The 26268-nt window shown below is 42.3% G+C and overlaps 3 protein-coding genes across 9 annotated transcripts in view; 1 reads left to right on the top strand and 2 right to left on the bottom strand.

Moving 5' to 3' along the window:
* Rpp30 (ribonuclease P/MRP subunit p30) overlaps positions 1 to 3512 on the bottom strand; it is a 28156-nt gene extending 24644 nt beyond the window's left edge. For 2 of the 4 annotated variants that reach the window (XM_052761237.1, XM_052761233.1), the window contains exons 1-3: positions 3380 to 3512; positions 2002 to 2057; positions 217 to 273 (exon numbers count right to left, since the gene is read on the bottom strand). In XM_052761237.1, the coding sequence (XP_052617197.1) occupies positions 217 to 273; positions 2002 to 2057; positions 3380 to 3461 (195 nt within the window). In that variant the 5' untranslated portion in view covers positions 3462 to 3512. The remainder of the gene's footprint in view (positions 1 to 216; positions 274 to 2001; positions 2058 to 3379) is intronic. The other 2 variants (XM_052761235.1, XM_052761234.1) reach the window with 1 other exon arrangement.
* Positions 3513 to 3603: 91 nt separating this feature from the next.
* Htr7 (5-hydroxytryptamine receptor 7) overlaps positions 3604 to 26268 on the top strand; it is a 114949-nt gene continuing 92284 nt past the window's right edge. For 2 of the 4 annotated variants that reach the window (XM_052761230.1, XM_052761231.1), the window contains exon 1: positions 3604 to 3901. Coding sequence is in view for 2 of the 4 variants with exons in the window: in XM_052761228.1 (XP_052617188.1) it covers positions 25631 to 26178 (548 nt within the window). In the remaining 2 variants the exon portion in view is untranslated. Of the gene's footprint in view, positions 3902 to 25521; positions 26179 to 26268 lie in introns of those variants that run through there. The other 2 variants (XM_052761228.1, XM_052761229.1) reach the window with 1 other exon arrangement.
* LOC128095285 (sterile alpha motif domain-containing protein 1-like) lies at positions 25062 to 25610 on the bottom strand. The gene has a single exon (XM_052714132.1). It carries the CDS (start codon positions 25608 to 25610, stop codon positions 25062 to 25064), a length of 549 nt encoding a protein of 182 aa, XP_052570092.1.

Below are 26268 nucleotides of genomic sequence, written 5' to 3' on the forward strand. Positions count from 1 at the left end.
CTAGTAAACTACACGATGAGAAAATTTAACAGCCGTAGGACTTTTGGAAAGGAGGATGCCAAACAAGTACTGATGGACAGTAAGACACTGGTGAAGAGGTGAGCCCCGATGGAAAGGGGAAACTGGCCGAAGGCAGGTGCCGCTGAAGTTAGAGAACACCACAGAAGGTGCTGAATTACATGAACAGACACTACACTTAAACAATAAAACGCCTACCTGTACAATTGGTAAAGTTGTGAAGAGTTCAGAAACTGCTACTGGCTTTTCAATTTCCTACAACAAACGATAAACACTACTTCTAGTTACATGTTAAAGAACAAAGTACAACAAAACACTTTAAGGGCATCTCAGAAAAAAAAATCGAAGAAAGCTAATTTCTGGTATTCAAACTTACTAAATAGCTTTTTTCTTTCTTTTTTAAGGAAAGAAACTAAAGAACAGAGAAGCTGCTAAGGACATCAGAAAATAAAAATAAGAACCAATTTTGAAGACAGAAGTGACCTGTAAGATACAGTTGTTCACCTAAAAAGAAATATATATATTTGGGGCTGGGGATTTAGCTCAGTGGTAGAGCACTTGCCTAGCAAGCACAAGGCCCTGGGTTCGGTCCTCAGCTCTGAAAAAAAGACAAAAATATATATATAAAGAAGACAAATATATATATATATATTTGATAGTCTATTGAGGAAAAAAAAAGTCAGTTAATAAGACCATGGCAACAAAGGAAAAAACAAGATATTGTGGTTACAGTTCATTTAACAGCAATGTACTTGTAAACATCTTTGAATTTGTATGAATATATATTAGCTCAATTATTAATGTAAAAATAATAAGCACAGGATGTTTTAAAGAAATATAGCTGAGGATCGGGGATGCAGCTCAGTTGGTAGAAAGGTTGGAGATGCAATGTTGAGAGATATTTGATTATACTGTGTAAAGATATGTTACTGCGATTGGTTTAATAAAAAGCTAAGTAGGTGTAGGTGGGACTTCTGGACAGAGAGAGCTCTGGGAAGAAGAAAGGGAGAGTTGAGGATGCAGAGGAAGCAGGACATGCAGGAGGAGAAGTAAAAGCCACAAGCCATGTGGCAGCATGTAGATGAATAGAAATGGGTTAAGTTACAAGAGCTAGCTAGAAACAAGCCTAAGCTAAAGCCAAACTTTCATAATTAATAATAAGTCTCCGTGTCATTATTTGAGAGCTGGCGATACAGAGAAAGAATCGCTACAATGCAGCTCAGCTGGTAGAGTGCTTTCTAAAATGCACACCCTTGGCTTCTAACTCAGCATCTCATAAATTGGGCATGGGCTTGTAATCTCAGCACTTGGAAGGCAGAGGCAGGAAGCCATCCTTGGCAACACAGTGAGTTCCAGACCAGATTGGGAAGTATAAGACCCTGTCTCAAAAAAAGAAGTATGCACCGGGCGGTGGTGGCGCACACCTTTAATCCCAGCACTTGGGAGGCAGAGGCAGGCGGATCTCTGTGAGTTTGAGGCCAGCCTGGGCTACACAGTGAGTTTGACACTGAGAAACCCTGTCTCGAAAAACTGAAGGGGGCGGGGGGTGGTAAGAAGCATGCTTGTGATGACTTATCCTTCACTGCCAATTTGACTGGATTTAGAAACGATGATGGAAACACATCTCTGTATTTCTATAATGGTGTTTCCATAAAGAATTAACCCAGGAGGGAAGACCCACCCTGAATGTGAGCTGTGCTATTTCATGGGTTGTGGTCCTGAGCGAACTAACTAAAAAGGAGAACCTGACTGAGGAGAAGCTATGACCAGCCACTTCTTGCTCCGCTGCCATGATGGACTGTACCTTCAAAGTATAAGCAAAATACACACCTCCATCCTTACGCTGCTTTTGTCAAGTATGTGGTCGTAGCAACAAGACAAGTAACTAACACTTATTTCTAGTTCCACATTGCCAACACAGACACAAACATTTGTAAATTCTTAATATTTATTAACTAATTAATCCGAGAAATCTTATTTTACCTGTTTCTTTTCTTTAAAGTCAACAATATGATTGATGGCAACAACTGAATATCCAACTGAAAAAAAAATAGATTAATTAAAAAATATTCTTTCTTGTTCATAATGATCCTCCCGATCTTAGATTCAAGAGTATGAAATGAGGTTGGGGATGCAGCTAAGTACCAGAACGATTGCTTAGCATACACAAAGCCCTGGGTTCTGTTCCCAGACCTGGAAAATAAGGGGGTGGGGCAGGGGGCAAATCTAAGCGCATTTCCTGATACTTAACGTTAGGTTTCAGGTTCTACATCTGTCAAGTGATGTTAACAGCAGACAGTACTTTCAAGTGTCATGGAAATTAAGTGAAATAGCTCTTGCATTTTAGAAGAGTGCCAGGCACACATTTAGGCTGTGATTCATGCTAACACAATACTAAAAACGCCTTGCTTCTGCTTTCCAGACAACATTCCCAGGATTTCCTGTCCCTTTGTTCATTTTTATTCCATCAAATTTATGTGTCTGTTGCCTTCACTATCTTCTTCTGCAAGGCTCCTTCGGTTTCCTCCCTTTCCTAAGGCGCAATGGAGGGATGACTCCCTTATACCTCTTTTGAGGTGCTCTACAGTAAGAGACAGGGAACACTAGAGGTTTGCCTCATCACCACAACAGTGAGCACCGTTTGGACAAGCGTCTATGTCTCTAGTCCATCTAAATCACAACTCCTGTCTTTAAGTTGTCTAAATACTAACAAGGTGACAGGGTATTAATATTAAAAGATAATGCATGGTAATGACAAAATAGCGGTCTTTCCTCTTATCTCTTACTCCAATAACTCCCTAGTTTCCTTCCTGTCGAAGGTATTTGAGCATCCACTATCTGACAGGCCCTATGCCAGGGGAGAGAGAGCACACATGATTAATGCTCATCCTCAGGGAATTTTCAATGCACGAGAGAAATAAGGTAACACCCTCCCCATTCTCTAAGCTTCCACAGCAGTTCCTGCCTATGACCCAGCTTTTGTATTTGACAGATGTCGTGTGCGTCAAAAAGGACTGATATTTAAAAGCACCGGCTTAGGGGACTGTACACCTGGAGTCCAGTCCCAGTTTCTACCATTCATCAGCTTGCAGGCCCGATGCCAACCTCTCGACCCCTCTGGCCTCGGTTCTCTCCCTCTGCATGAAAGACTGGGCAAGCCCAGGCAACAACAGCTTCCTCAAGAGCCTCTGAGTTTCCCACGCCAGGGATCCGGGCAACACTGCAGCTTTCATCTGCCCCTAGGGAAATCAGGCGGACTGAACGAGAGACCGGAACGGCACCTGGAAAAACTACCAAGCAAACTGGACGGTATGGGTGGCAGCGAGGGGCAGGGCTCGCAGCGCGAAGCCAGGCGACTCACGGTGAGCGGCGGTCTCCACCAGTCCGCGCAGAGCCTTCAGGTCCGAGCCCGCTCTTAGGTCCAAATCTGCGAACACCGCCATGCTGACGGCCCAGGAGCACCCGCGCGCCTGTGTGCGACGCCGCCGTGTTGCTCCTAGAGCATGCTGGGAGTTGTAGGCTGTCACTTGGGCATCCTGGGATTTGTGGTTTTTCCTTCTCAAGTCTCTAGGAGACTTCCCTATCCTCTAGGAAACAGCCAAAGTTAGTGTGCTCAAATCTACAGCTTCATTTTTGTTGAGATTTGAACCATTATGTTTGGTAGACTCGGCAGGGGCTCCCTCATGATACTACCACACAACAATGTAGAAAGTGATACATTTCGAACACAACCGTGGAGCATTCTGAGATCAAGCAGACATCTAAGGTCTTGAAGTCCCGTTTGAAGAGCTGGGAGAGCCTGGTGTGGTGATGCACGCCTTCAATCTCAGCTCTTGGAAGGTTGAGGAGACTTTGTGAGTTCGAGGCCATCCTGATCTACACGGTGAGTTCCAGGACAGTGCGTTACATAGTCTCCAGAGTAGATGAATTGTGACATAAATGAAGAGACAGGGGAATTTTTTTTTTCCCGTTCTCTAATATTCTTTCCATTCTTTCAAAAGTGCTTGCTCTGGGACTAAGTCTAAGATAACGGCTGTCTGTTACAGCCAACATCTACAACCACAAGATGGCAGGGTGCTCTCAAAGATGAACGCCTAGCGCCAGCATTCTTTTAGCCCAGAGGTTTGATAGGAAGGAGCAAAAATGAACACTTTTTTTTTGTTTACAAATTTTCATGAGAAATATACAAATATTACTTGATGTTTCAACTTTAAAAATTAACTCTTGAGTATTGACAGGTCAATTATCCGACAACATAAAATACTGGCTTGATTTTCAATCTACTTGATGCAGAAGGCCAGTCCTTGACTCCTTTTTGTTCAGTCTCTAGTTGGCCAGCATTAGAATCCTTTATGCATTACCAATAAGCAGCTCCAGCCTCGTATAGCTCATTAATATGATATCTGAATTGCTGGATTCTCAAATAAGAAAAGTCCACTGATCAGGAACTTGTCCATCAGGACCATAACAAAGTGCTGAAAATGTTTAGAAACATTTTCAATTTCTGTACTGATCACAAACAGTATGCGGTCTTCCCCCTCTGATCATACTTTAAGTAATACTCCTCAACATAATGGTCTCTAGTTTCTTACTGATTTCAGAAAGACTATTATTATTATTATTATTATTATTATTATTATTTCGAAGCAGGGTATTTTCAGTAGCCTAGGGTGGGCTCAAATTCACAATCTTCTTGCCTCAGCATCCTGGGTGTTGGGATTACAGCTGTACACTGCCACACCTAGCTTTGGTTACTTTATATAAAGGAAAAATATTTGGTTGTTTCCAATACTTGATATTTCCCCCAAACAAAACGACAACAAAACAACTTCTGCTTTTCACCAGAATGTCTAGTGCTAACTTTTGTAGGCATAGAGAGGCATCTTCATGATCGAAAAAATCTAGATTGGTTAGTAGTATGGCCACTGTGTAGTGGACCTAGTTAAGATTAAAAATTTTAATTATTTGATGCTAAGATTAGGTTGAAGAGGACATATTTGTTTTAAAGTCATGGTGATGTTGCTGTGGACTTCACCATTTAAAATCTCTTTGCTCTATACCCTGAGCTTAATTGAAGAGGAAAAGAAAGAGTGAGAAATAAATGAACAGATAAAAATCATTGAGCACTATAATGAGGCAGACCATTGTATTGTTTTTAAGTATTGTTTTTTAAAAACCAATACCCACTTTTTTGACATTTGAGCAACTGAAGGCTTAGGCAATATAATGGTGGACTGAAGCATTTTGGCCCAGTTGCTGCCTAGTATATTGTCTCCTGAGAAAAGCAAGCCGAGAGGACAGTTGTGGCTGGCAGGTGAAGGTAAGAAGAGGAAAAGAAAGAAAGGAGGTCAAGGAAGGAGTGAGGAAGCAGGGAGTGGGAAGGAAGGAAAAGGAGACAGAGGAGGAGGCAGGATTGGGAAGATAGGAAAGGATGGGATAGGGAAATGATAGGGCATAAAATGTCAGATGTCAGCCTGGGTGGGTGGCAGAGGCTGCAAGATGTAAAGTTTGAAGAAAGCATTACAAAGTCCTGAATGGAACACAACTGTACTGTATGCTTGCTGCTTTAATTCTCAAAAGATGTCCACAGGGTGGTGATGGTGGTGACGGTGGTGATGGTGTGGTGATGATGATGGTGGTGGTAGTGGTGGTGCTGTAATGATGGTGGTGGTAGTGATGGTGGTGTGTTGATGGTGGTTCTTGTTATCTTGGGCTTTAGAATAGTGGCTATTAAATAAACATCTCTTCCATAGTGGAACTTGTTGTCAGGTCCAAAAGAAACAGGGAACAAATAGCTAATTGTGATGCCTACTAGCATACCAATGTGCATGCTGGCCTCCAGACTGTCTCAGTGTCTCAAGTACCAGTTACAGAGTCCATATTGGCATCCTGGCTCTTCTCACCCTGCCCTCTACTCAAGACTCATCCAGCTCACAGGCTTCCTTCCCTGTGATAGTGAATAACATGTTCAGAATTTGAACACTATTGTACTTAAAGAATCCATGAGAAAATTGCTTCAGCTTGTAAGCTGCTAGTTTGTGAAATGTACCGTGAGTGAACTTGCTCAAGATAGATAACTTCTGGGAATGGAATAGTTGAGTTAATCTTAAGAAACTGTCTATCCTAGCAAATTTTACTGCCTCTGCTGTTCTTGCAAGACAATGGGTCCTGGGACTAATTGATAATTTTGCTTCTGTAAAAACTGTTCTCTTGCTGGAGATAACTGAGACATCTACGGGATGTCTATTGTCAAAGTTAGGCACCCCAGGATGTGAGATAATTCGACCCTCCAAGAACTGTAACTTGGTAACTTTGTGGTTTCTGCCCTTATAAGCCTAGGGCGAATATGACTAGGTGCTGCATTTTGAGAATCCTGAATCTAAAGATGCAGACCTGGCACCAGTATTTAATAAAGCCTCTTATTTGTTAGAATTTATTCATGGTCACTGTGAATCTCTGAGTGATCCCAAACCCTTAACACTCTTCACCCAGAGAGTTCATATATACCCCTGCCATTTTGGCCATATGCTCTCTTTGCTCCCCTTTGACCCCTCTCTCTTGGCACTCTCTCCTCTCGTTCCCTCCGCATCCCATCCTCCTTTTCCTCTCATGGCCTGGTTCAGTCTGCTGGCCATGTTTCTGTACGACTTTCTCTCGCTGCTCCGGACTCCTCCAGATGCCTCTGCTGTACTCTTCCCTCATATCTGCAATAAAACCCTTCTCAACCATACCTTGAAGCGGTCATTCCTCACTTCACACACTGAGAAGATGGGGTTTTGCATTCAAAGCAGCCTTTGGGCTCCTGTCAGTGCATCCAAAGACTTCTAAGTTTGGAGGAGGTAGGAAAAAATATTGGGGAGTCCCAGGAGACCCATCATATGATGTTTGGAAAGCCAGAGTTGCTTTTTGGGGTTCTTAGTTTCATCAATAAAAGAATTTAAGAATAGACACAAATAGGCTGGAGGACAAAGAATGGACTCAAGCCGAAACTCAGGACGATTTATTAGAATTTAAAAGGAGAACTCGAGGGCAGCCAAGCTGTAAATACATCACAGCTGCCTGTAAGGAAGAGGAGAATGGAAAAGAACAAAAGCGATTCTGCTTGGAATAAAGCAGCATGGAGGTCAGCCACCTGGTGGCAGGCTGGGAAGGCAAGCTTTAGAACAAAAGCTAGGAGGCACGGAGCGCTGGTTGGAGAGTTTTAAAGGCTCTAGCCGCGTAGAAATGGTTCCTGCATTGGGAGTTAGGCCTCAGAAAGGTGGGTAAATCCAGTCGAACCTCATGGAGGCTCAGATAGTAGAAACTGCCATAGTGGGTGAAGTTTTGGGCAAGAAAAAGCACATTAAACGGTGAACCTGCTTTCCTAGGGGTGGTTCCCTAGTCAGGTCCCAGATCAGGCAGGTTTTATTGACTCTTGAGAGAGTCAAGGGCATGTCTCCACCTAGAGGCAGACTCTGTTATCTACAGGGCTTCTTCTTACGAGTTCCTTCTCAGGGCCTCCTAACTTCCCATCTTTCCATCCTGCCTTAGTCTCACTTTAAAGCCAGTGTTGTCCAAAGACACGCGGGCTGAGGATGCAGGAAGAGCCAGGATTTCAATCTGAGTGCAAAGACCGGGAAAAAACTAATGTCCCAGCTCATGGTAGTGGAGGAACGCTCCACAAGGCGAGAGAGCTCTGTGTGCATAGGCTTCACCTTCAACAGACTGGATAAAGTCAGATCAGGGAGAGCAATCATTTGACTTAGTCTACTTACTAAAATGCAAACTCCATGGAGAAGCACACTCACAGCCTAAACTAGAATGGTGTCCTCCCCATCCACAGGTCAGTCAAATTGACCAAACCAAAGCGAAACAAAAAACAAACCAGCAAAGCAATGCTGCTCCACGTCACCTGCAAACAGCTGCTCAAACAACCCTTTTTATTTCAGGCAAGTTTACATGGGGCATTTATTAAGGCTAGAGGAGAGAGCAGATCCTAAACAAAGTAGCATTTATAAATGTAATACTTAGAAATCCTATTGTTTAGTATGTTGTGGTAAGAACTCAAAAGACAAGTCCCATTTAAAAAACAACAAAACCCCAAAGAAACCTAATTTACGTCTGGCATTTTTCATTGCTGCTCTTAAGTGACTAGATGCCCCAAATCTACTTGTATTTCTGAGAATTTTACTTTATGCTTGAGTTATGTGTAGCGATAACGCCCATGCTACCACCACCCGTTCACCATGTCTGAGCAAGGGGCTGTGAATCAAAGAACAGAGACAAGAGACAGCGTGTCATTCGCCTCAGCAGAATGCCGAATGCCGTTTATTGAAGGAGGGAGGAGGCCTTAAATACAGGCTTACAGCACAATGGGAGAACCCTGGAGGGCAGAAGTTCGCTACCAATGTTCTACATTTTTGCATCTAAGCTGTTTACACCAAATGCAGGATACAGGAACAAAGAACCTCGGGTGAGCGTTCAGGAAGAAGGAAACCAGCAGGGAATCAGCATAGGGAGGACATCTGGTCAAGATCAGCAAGCAAGGCAACAGCTACCCAAAATAGGGGGCCAGGGCCCTACAGTTATGTACCTGTGTGCATTAGTATGTGCCAATGCCTGAGGAGGCCAGGAGTATCAGATCTCCTGGACCTGCAGTTATAGCTATTCTGAGCCACTCAACATGGGTTCTTTGAATTGAACTTAGGTCCTCTGTAAGAGCAGTAAGTGCTCTTAACTGCTGAGCCATTTCTCTCCAGCCCGTGATGTGAGAATTTCGACAAGACTAAAAACCTTTTAGAAATGGTGCTCCTCAGAGGTACAATCTTAGAAGTAGCTTATTTTTGTGTAGGGAGAAGAGTTTTGAGAATTTGAAAGTAGACGCCTCAGAACTGGTAACCATGACAACAGATGGGCTTCCTGCAGGGGTCAGTATTCACTTTAGACTTATGGAATACAAGCACAATGTGACATGGCTTCATCGAAGCACAGAATTTAAGCCAATTTATTGTGCCATTGACCCAAAGCCACTTTGGGCTCTAAATTTAAAAACCGTACAAATGACAGCTAAAGTATTAACATAACCCCCACATGGTTCGTGCTCCAAATAACTATAGTGAATATTGAGAGATGTTTGAACTGTCAAAAGAAATTTACTTGTAAATGTCTTCAAGGATACAATCTCCACCTTAGTGTGTTAGTGAAGAGTGGGTCAAAACCTGGAATTTTCCGTTGATGGCACTATGGCCTCTTTAAAAACTCCGAAGTACTCTACCTTTCAAGGAAACATAAACTGAATTGCTTATACACAGTAAAATGCTTTCTTTGGAAAACTCATTAGACTAGCAGTAATCTAGCACATTTCTTTAAAATTGCAACTCATTTCTACATATGAAAGTTAAAGACTCACTTCCTACTACAACACAAAACTGTGGCGGTGATACTGGTAGACATGGGGGTTTGCTGGGTACTTGCCAGGAGTTCTAGTATCCTCAAACAGGAAATAAGCAGATACAGAGTTACATCAGAAGCAGAGACAGGATAGTAAGGGACATGTCTATGGGAGGAGTGAACTGAGCAAAAAGGAAATTCAAGAGCTCAAGTAGCAGCTGTGCACAGAATCAGGGCTTTTATGGCTCATTACCTGGGCTTTAAGGGACATTTGCATAGTAGAGGCTTTCTGGCACGTGCTCTGGCTGTCATACATAGTTCTAAATAAGACTTCATGCATCCCATGCTTCTTAAGTCTCCACCCAGGGGTATACAATTTTTGTATTATAATGAGTCATATGTCACCTTAAGACACTCTGGGATGCCAATTTTCACAAAGTCTATCCAAAAGTATAAGAATTACGAACATTTTCACTATGCTAACATAGGCTAACACTACTATTTTAGTAACGACAGAAAAATCCCCCACAATAAAGAATACTAAAGATCAATATCTCCTATGAATGTGGATGTGATGATACTCAACAAATGCTATAAACCTCAGTGCAACAGCATATTAAAAGCATCATACAACCACAGCCAAGTGGGATTACCTCGAGACTTAAGGATGATTCAGCAGTGAAGATCAACAGATGTTGTCTCTCATACCAACACAAATAAGCAACAAAATCGCACGATCATCGCAATGCCAAGCAGCATGATTTTAATTTTTTTCAGGGTATCCCTTCTAATTCTTCTTTAAGAAATAATGTTTTTTGCCAGGCGGTGGTGGCGCACGCCTTTAATCCCAGCACTTGGGAGGCAGAGCCAGGCGGATCTCAGTGAGTTCGAGGCCAGCCTGGTCTACAAAGCGAGTTCCAGGAAAGGCTTCAAAGCTACACAGAGAAACCCTGTCTCAAAACAACAACGACAACAAAATAATAATAATAATGTTTTCACTGTTTGAGGAATTTTTATCAGAGTAAGAATTTTCTAACCCAATTACATTTTCTTGCTCAGTTATCAGTTTTTTTTTTTTTTTTTCTCAAAACAGAACTGACATTCCAAGCTATTTCACAGTAAAGAATTACAAAATTAAAGACAGGAACACTTTGCTTTTTTGTGCTCTGCTGAAAGTTATTTTCCCAACTCTGTAAAAACATTAATTTGTTTTTATATTTTACATACGTACGTACGTACGTACGTATGTGTGTGTGTGTGTGTGTGTGTGTGTGCTGTTTTAAAATCAAGTAATCCAGGACTAGCATTGTTTGCTAGACCTGGCATTTGCTTCATAAGGTTTAGTTTTCTTTCTTAAATTGGGTTGCAAGACACTGGGTTTATGTGTGGCTTTTTCATACACACTTCACTATGCTTAGCCCCGAACCCCACCCTGCATAAACCTTCCCATCCATACATCAATGATTTTCAATTATAAAATCATTTTACAAAAATAAGAATAGAAAGGGCTTTATTGATCTGTGTCTTAGTTAGGGTTACTATTGCTGTGATGAAGCACCATGGCCAGAGGAACTTGGGGAGGAAAGGGTTTATTTCACTCACAGTTCCATAGAACAGTTCATCATCAAAAGCAGTGAGGGCAGGAACTGCAGGGCAGGAACCTGGAGGCAGGAGCTGATGCAGAGGCCATGGAGGGGTGCTGCTGACTGGCTTGCTCCTCATGGCTTGCTTAGCCTGCTTTTTTATAAACCCAGGACCACCAGCCCAAGGGTGGCACCACCCACAATGGGCTGTGTCCTCCCCCACTGATCACTAATTAAGAAAATCCTTACAGTTGGATCTTACGGAGAGGCATTTTCTTAACTGAGGCTCTCTTCTCTCTGATGGCTCTAGCTTGTGACAAGTTGACATAAAATTAGCCAGTACAACCTGATAAAGGCCGTCTATGAGAAGCCCATGACTGGCATCATAGTCAAATACAAAATACTGAAATGTTACTCCCTATTCTTCTCCCAGAGTGAGTAACAAAATGAGGACACAAATTTTGCCACTGCTATTCAGTATTTCACGGTAATGTTATGGAGACAAGAAAAGGGAATGAAAGGCGTCCAGATTCTCAGGTGTAAAGTGCTTATGAAGCCACATGCAAAAATTTGTATCATTAATAAGTGAGCTAAGCTCTAGTATATGAGATCAATATAAAAGTTAGTTTTATTTCTATATACCTGCAACAGGTAATCCAAAAATGAAAATTAAAAAAACAGCAAACAGTATTATCAAAAGAGTAAAATAATTAGGAATAAATTTAACCAAGGTATTGCCAGACTTTAACATAAAATTAGGGCAGTATTAGAAAACATTAAGTAAGACCTAATAAATGGAAAGACATCTCTGAAGTAGAGGGCTTAGTATTGTTAGGATGTCAATATTATCCAAATGTATCTATATTTTTGTTATGGTTTGAACAGGAAATGTTACCCAAAGACTCATATTTTGACACATATTCCATGTCTGGTAATTCTGTTTCTAGAGGTTATGGAACCTTTAAGAGGTGAGATCTGCCTAGAAAAACTAGATTTGAGGAGTGGGCCATAGAAATAATAGCCCAGCCCAGAATTCTGACCCACCACTCTGTTTCTTAGTACAATGCCATGTGAACAAGACTCTTCTATCCACTTCTGCAACCATGCCTCTTTTGCTATGATGAACAACAACAACAAAAGATCTCACTGAAACAATAAACTAAAGTGATCTAGTTAGATTACAGATTCTTGAACTGCTCGTCTTTCTCGCCCTAAAATCAGACCATCCTCCTGTGTCCTCAATATGTCCCTTTTAAATAACTAACAGCCCCTACTGTGACGATTATAGCACATAGATCTCAGTGGGATGATCTCGGTATCTCCCACTTGTAAGTATAAGATACATTTGGGGTCCTACCCTGTACCTTATCTTGGCACATAGATTAGACTAGTCTAGAAAAAGTCACATTGTGTGGAGCTTCCTGTTGCTGGTAGATTTTTCTGTCCCACCTGCCAGCTCCCAAATTACAACACAGAGACTTCTTATTAATTTTGAAAGCTTGGCCAATAGCTTAGGCTCATTTTTAGCTAGCTCTTATGACTTAAATTAATCCATTTCTATTGATTTATGTGCTGCTGCAAGGCTTGTTTACCTCATCTTCATACTGTCCATCCTGCTTTCCTGCTTCCTCCATGTCACTTGTGTATCTGCCCTTCCCAGTGTCCTCTGTGCCTGGAAATCCTGCCTAGCTATTGGCCGTTCAGCTTTTTATTAACCCATTCAGAGTGACACTTCTTCACAGTGTACAAAAAGATTATTCCACAACATTCTACTATTCTAGAAAATTTATAAAAATAAGAGAATGCCTTTGTTCATTTTTTTCTCTTTAATCTCTAGGCCCTCTGTCACATAATACATGGCAGCCTTCTCTCCTAATGTGGCTCCCCTCTAGACCTGATTGAGGGCTCCTCAACTTCCAGGCCTTATTTCTAATAACTTAGCTTCTTTCTGAGTTTGGAGAGAAGGCTTTCTCTTTCTTCCCAAGGCCCTGTCATGCTGTATCTAGTCTGATGCTTCATCTCTTTTAGTGCTCTTGTACTTCAAGGACCACTCATGACCTTTCTCCATGTTCACAAGGAGCCCCCTCCCCGTCTCTCCTGATAATGAAAATTCTGAAAGGAAATTTTATGTCAGCTCCTTTCCAAAACCAACCAACCTTCTATTCTTCTGTTACTAGAAAATTGGGGAGTCCCACCTGGGGTGCCATATGTTACCCAGGAAATTGGGTCCTCTCTTGGAGTTTGTGTCTCATTAATAAAGAATTTAATTACAAACTCAGAAGTAGGCTTGGAGACAGTTTTATTAGACTTAAAAGGAAAGCCACAGGGCAGGCAAGCTGTCAATTTGGTAATTGTCCAGAGGGAGACAGAGAAAAGGAAGAGAGAGCCATGCCATTTGTAAGCAGCCACATGGCGGGGAGGAGAGCTTCAGAGAAATGGTGAAAGCATACTTAGGTTCTGGCCAGCACCCAAAAGCAAGAGATTAAAAAAAGAGGAAAAGTAATTCAGTAAAGTGGTCAGGGTTAACTTAGCTGCATGGCTATGGTTACATAGTGACCGTACCAGGGGCAGGCTTTCTAGGAAGGAAAAGTACATTATCTCATTAAAGATCATTATTCCTCCCATCTCTTTAGCACCGCTTCCATGAATTCAGGCAAAATAACTGAGGTTTTTTTCTATTGAGTATTTTATCAGAGATGTAAAAGGTAATCAAAACCATTTTATTTTTTATTTATGTGCATATGTGCATGTGCTCCGACTTGAGCGTGTACTTGTGCCGTGGTGTGTCTGTAGAGGTCAGAGGACAACTTGTGGGATTCTGTTCTCTTCTTCCACTATGTGGTTCTTGGGGATTGAACTCAGGATGTCAGGCTTGGAGGCCAATACCTTTACATCTCCATGCTCTCTTGAAACAGGTTTTTGGTTTTTTGTTTTTTTTTTTTTAATTTATCTTTATTTTTTGAGACAGGGTCTTGCCATATAGCTCTGGCTGTCCTGGAACTCACTCTGTAGACCAGAACTCACAGAGATCTACCTGTCTCTGCCTTCCAAGTGCTGGGATTAAAGGTGTGCACCACTATGCCCAGCTATCCTTGAAACAGTTTTAAATGCTTTCTTGTTTTTGAAGAATTAGACAAGCTAAGCTTATAATTCATATTGCATTGCAAATAGAAAACCTTGATGAAGCAGGATGTGTTGGAGGGCATGTACTTGCTAAGAACAAAGCAGTGTAGCAAATGTGGAATGAAGAAAGTGGGGAGCACGGGAGTGAAGCCACGTGTTCATGACCAATGAGTTTTCATAGGGAAAGAATTATCTTTTCAGCCAGTGATGCTGGCACACTGAGTACTCAGACGTACAAGAATGAGTTTCATTCATATAATATATCAAAAAGTAACTTGAGATGGGTCAAACACCCAAACGCAAAGGTCTTAGAAAGAAATGCTGGTGCCAATATTCATGGAGTTGGAAAACACTTCATTTTAAAAAAGATTTATTAATTTATTTTATGGGTGTGAGTGCTTTACCTGCATGTATGTATGTATAACACATGTGTTTCTGGAGCTTGAGGACAGAAGAAGACATTGGATCCTCTGGAACTGGAGTTACAGAGGGTCGTGGGCCACCACGTAGGAGCTCAGAACTGAGTCTGTTCCTCATCAAGAACTACATGTACTCTCTCCTTTTTATTATTTTTCCTTTGTTTTAAAAAGGTTTCTATTTATTATCCTTTTCATTATTTTATTTTACATTTGAGATTATAATTTAATTACAACATTTCTCCCTTCTCTTCCCTCCCTCAACATCCTTCCATACACCCCTCCTTGTCCTCCATCAAAGTCATGGCCAACTTTTTCACTGATTTCACAACAATTGTTATTACATGCATACATGTATATACATATATATTCATAAATATAACCCATTCAGTCTCTATAATGTTACTTGTATTGTATGTTTTCAGGGTTGACCATTTGGCCCTGGACAATCAATTGGTGTGCTCTTCCCTGGGGAGGGCCACCCCTCTTGCTCCCAGATTTCCTCAGTAAGAACAACAAATACTCTTAACTGATGAGCTATCTTTCCTGGTACTGTTCTTAAATAGGGCACTAAAATCCTAAAGTGGCAAATCTATTCTGGTCAAAACTGTAGATTTTCTGGGGTTAACAGGGTCAGTGTATCTTGAGGTAGCTTGGAGTTCCTGACTTCTGCCCCAGCCTCTCAAGTGCTAGGATTATGGGGATGCCATGATGCCAGGATAGAAGCAAAATCTTTGTATTTTAAAGTACATTATTGAAAAAGTGAAAATATTACTCAAAGAATTGGAAAAACCATTTGGAAAAATCATATATCTGAGATGGGTCTTACATCTAGAATGTGTAAAGAGTTCTTACAGGTCAACAGCAAGACATTAACAACCCAGTTTTTAAAAGGCCAACAGACTTAACTTTAGAGCTTTCTCCAAGTAGACAAACACTGGATGATAGGCACCTGTGAGGATGCTTACTACCATCAGTCATTAAAGAACTTTACATGAAGACAATAATGAGATGCTACTTCATACTTACTGGGATGTCTGTAATTAAACAAATCCAAGTCAAGTAATTAACAAGAGTTGATGAAGATGTAACAAACTGTAAGCTTCATAATTCCTTAAGAGAATGTAATATGGTGTAACTACCCTGGAAAACATTTTGAAACATATTAAACCTTTGCACAAAGAGGTATCTCATGATCCAATAGTTCTCCTCACAAGTATGCGAGATAACTAAAAAGACAAGTTCATTCAAAATATTATAAATAAGTTTTCATAATAGCATTTTCCTTAACAGTCAAAATGTGGAAACATTCTAAATGTTTATTAGCTGATGAAGAGCTGTAGCTTGAGTTTTCCTGACTGGCCCACAGTCAGGACAAATCTCTGACACCCGCCAGTCCCACAGCCACTCAAACCTGACCAAGTAAACACAGAGACTTATATTGGTTACAAACTGTATGGCCGTGGCAGGCTTCTTGCTAACTGTTCTTACAGCTTAAATTAATCCATTTCCAATAATCTATACCTTGCCACATGGCTGGTGGCTTACCGGCATCTTCACATGCTGTTTCTCATCATGGCGGCTGGCAGTGTCTCTCTGACTCAGCCTTCCACTTCCCAGCTCTATTCTCCTCCTTGTCCCGCCTATACTTCCTGCCTGGCCACGGGCCAATCAGTGATTTATTTATTGACCAATCAGCAACACATTTGACATACAGACCATCCCACAGCAAAGAGCTAAGCCAAATTTGGGTTACTTATTCATTGGGAAATTACTTAGGCATAGCAATATTACAAGTCTCAATATGGGATTACATTGGAATTTTTTAGTGAGAAAGAAACTAGACACCAAAGGGTACAAACTGCATCATTCCATTTATGTGAAATTCCCCAAATAGAAAAATCCATAGAGACAGAAAGCTGATCAGTGACTGCTAGGCACTTAGACAAAGGAGCTGGAGAGGGACCACTTAATGAGTGTGGGGTTAAGGTTAAATTCGCATGTTGAAAACTAAACTTAATGATGGCATTACCTAGAGGTAAGGGTTGCACAACTTGACTAATATATTGAAAATCACTGGATTACACACTTTCAAATAGATGATATTAGGTTGTGTGAGTTTCATGTTAATAAAAAACATATGCTTGTAGACTGTCAGGAGCGTTTGGCAGGACCCGTGTGAAAGGGTCTTTTCGAAGATGAAATATTTAAAGTTTCATTACAGAGCATCATTAAGAAGTGAACATATCTAATTGCTTTGATGGTAGGAGATCACTAATTTTGAACACCAATTAAGCAAAATATTACCCCTTAGACTGAGTAATATTCTTCTCAGTAGTAAATATATATTACAAAAAATTACACTGTGCTGTTACATTTTGAATTTCAGTTAAAATTTGTGGAAACGTTTTCTCTCTAGCCATTTAAATGTCAAACAGGCACAATTTTGCATTTTGATCTGGAAAGACTGAAATATTAGCTGTTTGGCTTGTTGTATGTATGAATATATCTGTACAGATATATTTACATTTATGTGTGTATAGGTATATATGGTATGTATGTGACAATAAACCTCATTATATAAAAGACCTATTCATTTCATAAATATTTATATTTCCCCACAATTCTTTTTGGTTAAGAATATGAATCAGACTGAATATTATTTCCAGTTAGAGGATTCAAGGCAGAATTCTGTATTGTACATAATAATGCAAAATAATACTAATTAAGGATAGTTATGGTAAGGACAATGATAAGAAAATAAAAACTCTGGCGTACTTCATTTTGTCCTATGATAAAATAGTATGTTTTCCACTCTAAATCAAAGAAATACTGAATTTCATTTATAAATTAGCTAGTATTTTATTTGTCACTCCATGCATTTTCAATTTTGATGCAATGTATGGCATGATTCTTCAACTTTTACATAAAAGATGTCTGGGGCCAGTTAATCTTATTACAGCATTTGTCTTGAGCTTTTATAATATTCTGCAACTCCTCTCTCTGATGGATACCGTCAGATGCTCATAATATCCCTCCAGTCCTGGCAACGGAAGATGATTCTAGACTCTGCTAAAAATGTACCAGAGGACAAAGTCCTTGACTAGTAACTTGATACTTGTGTGAAGCAACGATGGGGCCAGTGTACTGGTGATTCTCCCACCCCTTTTTAAAGAGGTATTTCAGAAAGCCAGATGGGAAGGAAAAAGAATCACACCTGACTACAGGAAACATATGGTAAGAAAGGCCTTCAGGGAAGTATGCAAACTTATAAGACAGAGATGTTCTATGTGCCTAAGAAGATAAGGGCCTTCCCCTCCAGTACCTAGTCTAGACAAGGCTTACACACTTCTGAAGTGCAGAGGAACTGAACTGTTGTTTTGTGGGGCTACATGGTCTTAGACAACAGTGTAGAACCAAGTAGCTTTCTAGAATATTCTTGGAGCATAAGACTCTAGATCCGTCCCGCAACCTGGGTGTCAGGGAAGAGACTGAGAAAGCACACTAAAATCTGGAGGAATCAGAGTAATGTCAGTTAAGTAGGTTGGGCACACAGGAAGACAATAGGACTCTCCTTACACAGAGTAAAACTCCAATTTACTTTGTATGGAAAACAGGTTTCTCTATGATCCATCCCCAGTCCACCCTCATAATTCCCAATGCATTTCAACATCGCACATATGAGGAATGTTTCATGTGTTTATGGATGTTGTGGCACTGCATTCTTCTTTCCTCCAGTCTTCTACATGGACCGTCTTAGAACCTTCTTCTTGAGCTGAAATGTTAGCTCAATAGATTCTTTAGTCTCTCTAAGGCAGTATTAATGCCACTTTCCTGAGAGCACATTTCTTTGGTTTACACCTATATTAATATACTATTCATACTGCACTGTAATTATTTAACTTGTCTTTCTATGAGGCTGTTAATGTCTGCAGAGCCAAGAACTTGCCATACTGACCATAGACTTGACTACTGACCATAGACCTGCCTGGGTACAGGTAAGGCTTCCTCCTCCTCTTTCCTTTCCTCCTCTTTCTCCTCCTCCTCCCCCTTCTTATCCTCCATCTCCTCCTTTCCCTATTATGATGTGTTGAGGATAAAATCCAGTACCTTGTACACACTAAGCATATGCTGTTCCATGGAACTACACCCCACTGTGAATAAAAATCCCTGAAAAGAAGCTGTGTCTGGCTGTGAATGAAAAGTCCTGGAAGGAGTCTGTCTGCAGAGACTGATGGACCGATCAGAATTTCAGTACTGTGAAGAGACTGGAATTTTGCAGGTTCAGAGGTAAATTACCTCGTCTTCTGCTATTTTTAACCTTCTAGAATAGCCATTCCCTGCCCTACATTGTATTGGAACTAACATCTTTTGACAATAGACAAAAATATTTTATTATCTGTTGACTTAGCAGAATAGTAGTTTCTGCCAATCCAAAAGCAAAGAATGTTATCAAACAGCATTTTAGGAGTGCATGATAGCCACCCCCCCACCCCATCTCACTGTACCTGCCTCTCTGGTATACCCACCAATGTATTTTAAATTTGCCTTGATTTATGACTCTCTTTGTTCAGTAAAACTATAAAAACTTCATGAAACTGCTTCACATCAGAACATGGAATTTAGGGAAACCTAAGTCTGTGTTCCCAGGCCATGGTCATTTAAAATGTCTCAAGAATAAACTCTTGTTCCCTTTAAAATGAGAGGTGTGGCTTTTGTCTCAACACCACCTTGGCAATTTTCATTTCAGATACAATTTTTGAAGAATACAGGACTTCCAACACGTCAAAAAGCTTTAGAAAATATGGAGTTAGAGGTAGCCCATCCCCCATTTTTATTTTCTCTACACCACACATTCCTGTGGCTTCTGCCTGAACTACCGGCTCCTTCTAGAAGAAAATTCCTTCGAATGCCCCCTGCCGCTGCCACCTTTCCTGTTCTCGAATCCATTCCAGCCTGCTTTTGTTCCTACCACTCCACTGAGACTTCTTGCCGTTCTTAGTGTTTTCCCTCTCGGTGGAGGCTTGATTGAGAACTGCCCCCATAGGCTCAGACGTTTGAATACTCGGTGGTGGACCCTTTGAGAGGGATTAGGAGGTGTCACCTTGTTAAAGGAGGTGATTGTGTCGCTAGGGGTGGACTTGAAGTATCAAAACACTGGTGTCATTCCCAGTTTCTCTGTCTCTGTCTCTGTCTCTTTGTCTCTTTCTGTCTTCCCCCCTCTCTTCTCTTATCCCCTCTCCACCCACCTCTTTCTGACTCATGGTTGTAGATTAAGATATGAGCTCTCAGTTGTTCCTTGCTCAGCCACCATGGACACTAATCTTCTGAAACCACAAGCAAAATTAAATGTTTCCTTTAGTCAATTGCCTTGGTCGTAGTGTTTTATCCCAGCAATAGAAAAGTAGCCAAGATGTTCTTCTTTGAAGCATATTCTTTCTTGGACTTTAGGTGTCCAGTCTCTGCTGGTTCTCCATGTGCACTGGCCTCTCCCCAGTCTTTTCCCGCTTCTTTTCCTTTCCCTTATCTCAGGAAGTTGGGGCATCCCCAGGCTGCTCCTCTGTACTTCCTCTTGGGATACTTTCCCTTGAACTTTTGCCTGCTTACTTGACATCTGCATTTGAATATCCAAGATAATCTCATATTAAATTTGTCCTTTGGCTACTTTTATCTGTTATTTTTAAATTTAGGAGCTTTATTTCTCTTTTCATTAGATTTGGACTATGGAACCTGGTAACAGTTTGTTCTTTGACAATTTTTCTTCCATGGCTTTGCTTGCGTATTGTCTTTGCAGAATTTCCATTGCCGAATAGAATTCCCGCTAGAGGGCGCACAGGTACCACCTATATGTAAAAAAAACCGGGGCCTAGTAAGGGAAAACACTGAACAATTAAAATAAGAATATATATGTTCTCTGACTTTCCCTCCCTCTCTTCCTCCCTCCCTCCTCCTTATCTGTCCCTTCCTTCTTTCCTTCCTTCCTTCCTTCCTTCTTTCCTTCCTTCCTTCCTTCTTTCCTTTCTTTCTGATAAAGTCTCACTCTGTAATCCCACCTGGCCTGAAACTCACTGTAGGCCAGACTATCCTTGAACTTGTGATGACCTACTCAGCTCTGCATCCTGAGTGTTAATGTTCCAGGCATGTGTCACCATGCCCATCTGTTCCCTGATTTTCTAGTCATCTTGATTGAAAGATTTCATTTATTATTATTATTATTTTATTTATTTATTTATTTTTTGAGACAGGGTCTCACTACATAGCCCTGACTGGCCTGGAACTCAAGGCCCAGGCTGGATTGGAACTCCAAGAGATATCAGAGGTATGCCTGCCTCTGCCTCCTCAGGGCTGGGATGAAAGACATGTGCCACCATCCCCAGTAGAAGAAAAAAAAAATTTAAAGATTACAAATGTAAACTTTATTTTGTATAGAGAATGATCAGTTTCTCAATGGAAGTAAGTACGTACATTTTTAAGTATATTAAGATTTAATGAAAATGAAAGTAACATGCTTAATATGCACATGTCTGAACTAAAATTCTTCTGACCTCTGTGGGCACCAGGCATGTATGTGGTGCACAAACATGCATTCACGTAAAACATTCACACATAAAGATAGAAATAAATGAAAATATAAGATATGATGCAATAGTAAGTACTATAACAAAGATACAGGAAGAGTTCCCTAAGAGCCTGGGGGCGGGGAATGAGAGTAACTATGGTGACAGGCATTGTCGCAGAAGACATTTGTGTATTCCAGGCTAACTTGCTTTCATCACGGAGCCTCAGAATGTCTCTGGTGATAGACTTGTGTCCTCGCTCTAGAACAAATGTTCTGTTATCTGCTACTGCTGTAGAGCCCTTGTAGGATTTAGACATTTACATGCAGTAATCCTGGTACAGGTTTAGCATCTCTAATCTGGAAATCTGAAACCCAAAGTGTTCCCAAGTCTGAACTTTATGAGTGCCTGTGTGATAGGAAATTCCACAGGTAAAATGCAGGTGCCCTAAAAATATTATATAGAATTACCCTTTAGGCTCTGGAGTTAGGGTGAGACTTGAGGGGATTTTATGTATAGACCTGGGCCCCATCCCCAAGGTATCTCAATATGCCTAGACAGATAGTCCCAATCTGGAAGACTCTGAATTACAAAGGGACACTCTGCCCCTCTTGCATTTAGCACAGCGCCTACAAATAGAGAACTGATACCTGATTATGGGAGGATTAAAAGGATGTGTCAGGAATGGATTCTTATTATACCTACGGAAATACAAAAATCTAGAAAAACATCGGAAATGGGAAGTTTCTGGGTCTCAGCCATTTTAGTTAAAAGATACCCAACCTATTCTATACCTATTTAATCTTATCTCATCTAATTCTGGAGCCAAAGGACACCCACATTATTAGTTCATTTGAGTTAGGTAATGGGCATTAAAATGAGAGGCTGAAAAATTTGGAGAAATTAAATACTAGCCTTGCACCAAAGAAGTCTGCTGCCTTGGGCCTGGGAAATCATTGAAATCCCAGCAGGCAAATACCAGCATACGTGACTGAGCGTATGGGCCCTTTGGCATAGGAAGCTTTATCCTGAGTTGGCTCCTTAAGCAAGGATTACTAACTTATCACAATGTTCTATTTATGGGAAAATAAACTGTCCTCAGTTTATGTCCTATGTACAGCCAGGTGTGGGTTTGCATAGTTATGATGAAGGATGTGCATTTGGATGAGCCAGATGAGTACCCAGAGGAAGGAAGGGCACATAGAAAAGATGAGAATCCATGTTGCAGAGCTGTGTCCTTCCGCACTTTCCCAGAGCAGTTTTGAGAGCAGGAGACTGACAGCTGGAAACACCAGAAAGCTGCATTCTCAGGCACCCTCGCTGATGATTTCATGCGAATGGTTTTATAGGCAATGAGCCTGGTTGAAGATCGGTATGTTTTAAAGCTGTAGAAAGAAATAAAAGGAATAAAAACTGAAGGCATGGTCTGATTTAGATGCCAACATTTCACTTATCTCCAGCATAAGTGACAGAGCGAGGAGGCAGGAGGAGACGTGAGGGATGCAGCACCTTGATACACATGTTAAACAGACAGGAAACTAACCGATGGACAGCAAATTCACATGAGTGCCTTTGTATTGTGTAACTGTTTCGTGGGTCTATACCTTTAATTTTCCTTTGTAAGACAAGCATTGAGAAACAGACACAAGATTTTAGCATTTTTATTAGGATACAATTATTTGTTTGTGAAGGCTGGAGGGAAATTGCAAGAATTCCAGATTGTTCCGTCAGAATTTCAGAATAATACAATGATAGATGAAACTTAAAGTCAACATAAACAAGGTAATGCTGTGGAAGCCAAGATTCTCAATAACGATGTTTATGCATTGTGACAGCTTATAAATTAAAAATCTAGCAAATCCTAGGACATAAACCCAGCCACCACTCGGAATAATGTAATAGAGGTGACTTCTATAAAGAGGGGGGTTTGGGCCATGTGCTATTGACAATGAAAAGGAAAGACATTTTGAAAATCGTATTTTATGATTACTTGGAGTATCCATATGCCACATAATTTAAAAGTTGTTATGGACTAATCAGGTTTTTTCCTTATTAAATTCATATGTTGAAATCCTGCTGCCCAGTGTTGTGGCATTGGGGTCGTGGGTCACACTGGCAGAGCCCTAATGCATGGGATTAGTGTCTTCACATAAGAGACTCCAACAGGCCCTCTCATCCTCTCTACAGTATGAGGACAAAGCAAGATGGCTGTGAATCAGGGGTTGGAACTGCACCAGGTCTGTTGGCCTTTGTTTTGTATTCTCTGGCCTCCAGAGCAGTGAGAAATTACCCCCACCCCTGTAAAACTAGTTAGTTAGTCTATGGTGTTTTTCTATACTGGTTTGAATGGAGTAAAACAAAGCAAAGACAAGAACCAGAAGTGACTATCAAATATTACAGAACTAGGCAAGTGTGGAGCTGGAACATACATTGACTATAAATTTCGATGTAAAAACTACCAACCTCCAAATCTTTGTATAATTCACCATTGTGAAATATTACTTAAAAGCGCCGAGGCAGAAATGTATATGCTGAATCAATTAGAGCTGGTGGTAAACAAAGAAGAAAATGAAGAGGAAAATAGAAATGAGTTAAAAATTCAAATAAGTGGAAGTGTCTTGTGCAATGAACCACTTAAAGGGTTTTCAGAAGCCGGAGGACAGGTCTAAACCTCAGAAGTGAACACTGAGGCATTTCAATGTGGCCACACAATCCTGGAGAAACAGACTCTTCCAGCTTCCTTTTCATCCTCTGTACATGGGTGAACAGATGATTGCAGACTTGCCTTCCAGGAACAAATTATTATTTTTTGTTTGAGAGTAAATACAGCAATAAGTGAAGCTAAGAACCATCTTCTTCCACCTTCTTTAATGTTAGATAATCGTGTTTTGTGGCCTGGGCGTTATCGCATGCCACCTCTCACTCCCATTGCGTTGTTCTTTTCAGTAGAGGACAGTCCTGGATTGTAGATCCTAGCAAAGGTGAACATTGGGCCACCATTTAGGGCGTATATTTTTCTCTTTCATTTCTTTTAGTGTATAGGGGAAGATTATAGAGGTGGTAATTAGCCAAGCCTGAGTTTGAAATACAGTAGTTACTTAACCAGTGGATTGCAATAGTAACTCTTTCCTTATCTGCCAAAACAGGGCTATTACCTTGAAAAATGAGAGTACTATTCAGGATCCAGATCAATATATTTGAGGTTTTTTTTTTTCTTCTTCTTCCTATTTTATAAACTATTGGGGCCTAACTAGAAGAGAAAACGTATTTGAATATTTTTGGAGCCTAAAGCTTATAGAAATCACCATGGCTTCCAATAAAACTTTCAAACAAATGGCATGAAGCAAAGTCTCACATAAATAATAAAAAGCAGCCACCTTGACAGCATGTGAATTAGAGGGGGTTTTAGGCAACAGATATTAAATCAACATACACCTCCAGGATTGCCTCTGCAAAACATTGTAACCGGTCATTCTTTGCACGTGTGTGCAAGAATTCCTGGATGTTGAGGGAAATTCAAGCCTCATCTCGGGGTGTTGTGTACTTGGAAGCCTTAACATAACGGCATCCAGGGGCCAGTTTCAAGAGGAGAGGCCTGTTTCTAGTCCTCAAGAAGGCTAGTCAGAGTTGAAGGCCCCAGAGGCCGGTGCCCAGTGCCAGCCTAGCTGCCAGGGCCTCGAGCATTCCTCCCTCCCCGCCCCCATTTTTTTCTTTCTTCCTTTTTATCAGAGCTCCTACACCCACCCCATCTGGCTGCTTCTTCTTTTCCATCTTCGCTTTCTCTCATAAGTGGTCAAAATGGGAAACAGAAGTATGTATTTGTTGCTTGGTGTGATGCTCAAAAAGGTTTTTTTTTTTTTAAATTTTAATTAATTAATTTATTTTTATTAAAGGGTTTAAAAAAAAAAAAAGCTCCAACAAGATTCTTCACGGGTTCATGCGCTGACCCCCGAGTCTTCATAAAAAGCAAACCTCCCCCACCGGCTTGTCATTTGCTACAGTGCTGGGGATGGGGGGTGGTCTGCGGCAGGGAGAGCCCGGGCTGGGGCTGGGTATTCGCACGGTGTGGCGCGGTGGGGTTGCCTAGCAGGGGAAGCCCGTCCCTGAGCGCGCGGGGCGCTGGCGGCGGCCGGAGGCGGTGGCTGGGACGCGGCGCGGTTGCCGCAGGGGAGCGGCGGCGGCGGGCGCGAGGGGCGGGGCGCACTCCGCAACTTCGGCCGCGGTCGCCGGGCGCTCTCGGCCGGCCCCGGCGCTCGCCGCTGCGGGGCTGCGGTGCGGCCAGCCTGGCCCGGCCCGGGTCCACCATCCCGCGCCTCCCGCGCGCCCGTCGGGGACCGCTGGCGCCTCCCGCGGGGAGTCCTCGCCCACGCGTCACCCCGCAGCGGCTGGGGGACCCTGGGACGTGCGGGGTCGCGAGGCCGAGCCGGGCGCCCCCCAGTGGCCAGCGCCGGCCCCCATGGCTGGGCCGCGCGGAGCCGAGCGGGCAAGGTGAATCCAGCCCCGGGGCCGGCAGCCGGAGCGCTTGGCTGGGGCGCCGGCTCCATGGGCAGCGGCGCTCGGCACGATGATGGACGTTAACAGCAGCGGCCGCCCCGACCTCTACGGCCACCTCCGCTCGCTCATCCTGCCGGAGGTAGGGCGCGGGCTGCAGGACCTGAGCCCCGACGGTGGCGCCCACCCGGTGGTGAGCTCCTGGATGCCGCACCTGCTGAGCGGCGTCCCGGAGGTGACGGCCAGCCCCGCGCCCACCTGGGACGCGCCCCCGGACAATGTCTCCGGCTGCGGAGAGCAGATCAACTACGGCAGAGTCGAGAAAGTTGTGATCGGCTCCATCCTGACGCTCATCACGCTGCTGACGATCGCGGGCAACTGCCTGGTGGTGATCTCGGTGTGCTTCGTCAAGAAGCTCCGCCAGCCCTCCAACTACCTGATTGTGTCCCTGGCGCTGGCTGACCTCTCGGTGGCCGTGGCGGTCATGCCTTTCGTTAGCGTCACCGACCTCATCGGGGGCAAGTGGATCTTTGGCCACTTCTTTTGCAACGTCTTCATCGCCATGGACGTCATGTGCTGCACGGCCTCGATCATGACCCTGTGTGTGATCAGCATCGACAGGTAAGGGCCAGGCGGCTCCGTCCCAGGCTCCGCTGGGGATGTGCTGAGCGCTGAGCCCGCGCCAGCCTTTCCTGGGAGGATCAAGCCAGA

Source organism: Peromyscus californicus, unplaced genomic scaffold (assembly GCF_007827085.1).
Source record: "Peromyscus californicus insignis strain IS unplaced genomic scaffold, ASM782708v3 Scaffold_4__1_contigs__length_199733344, whole genome shotgun sequence".
In the NCBI taxonomy this organism is placed as follows: domain Eukaryota; kingdom Metazoa; phylum Chordata; class Mammalia; order Rodentia; family Cricetidae; genus Peromyscus; species Peromyscus californicus.

Coding starts and splice junctions, on each gene's coding strand:
- LOC128095285 (XM_052714132.1), bottom strand. CDS start 25,610: ATGGAGCCGGCGCCCCAGCCAAGCGCTCCGGCTGCCGGCCCCGGGGCT.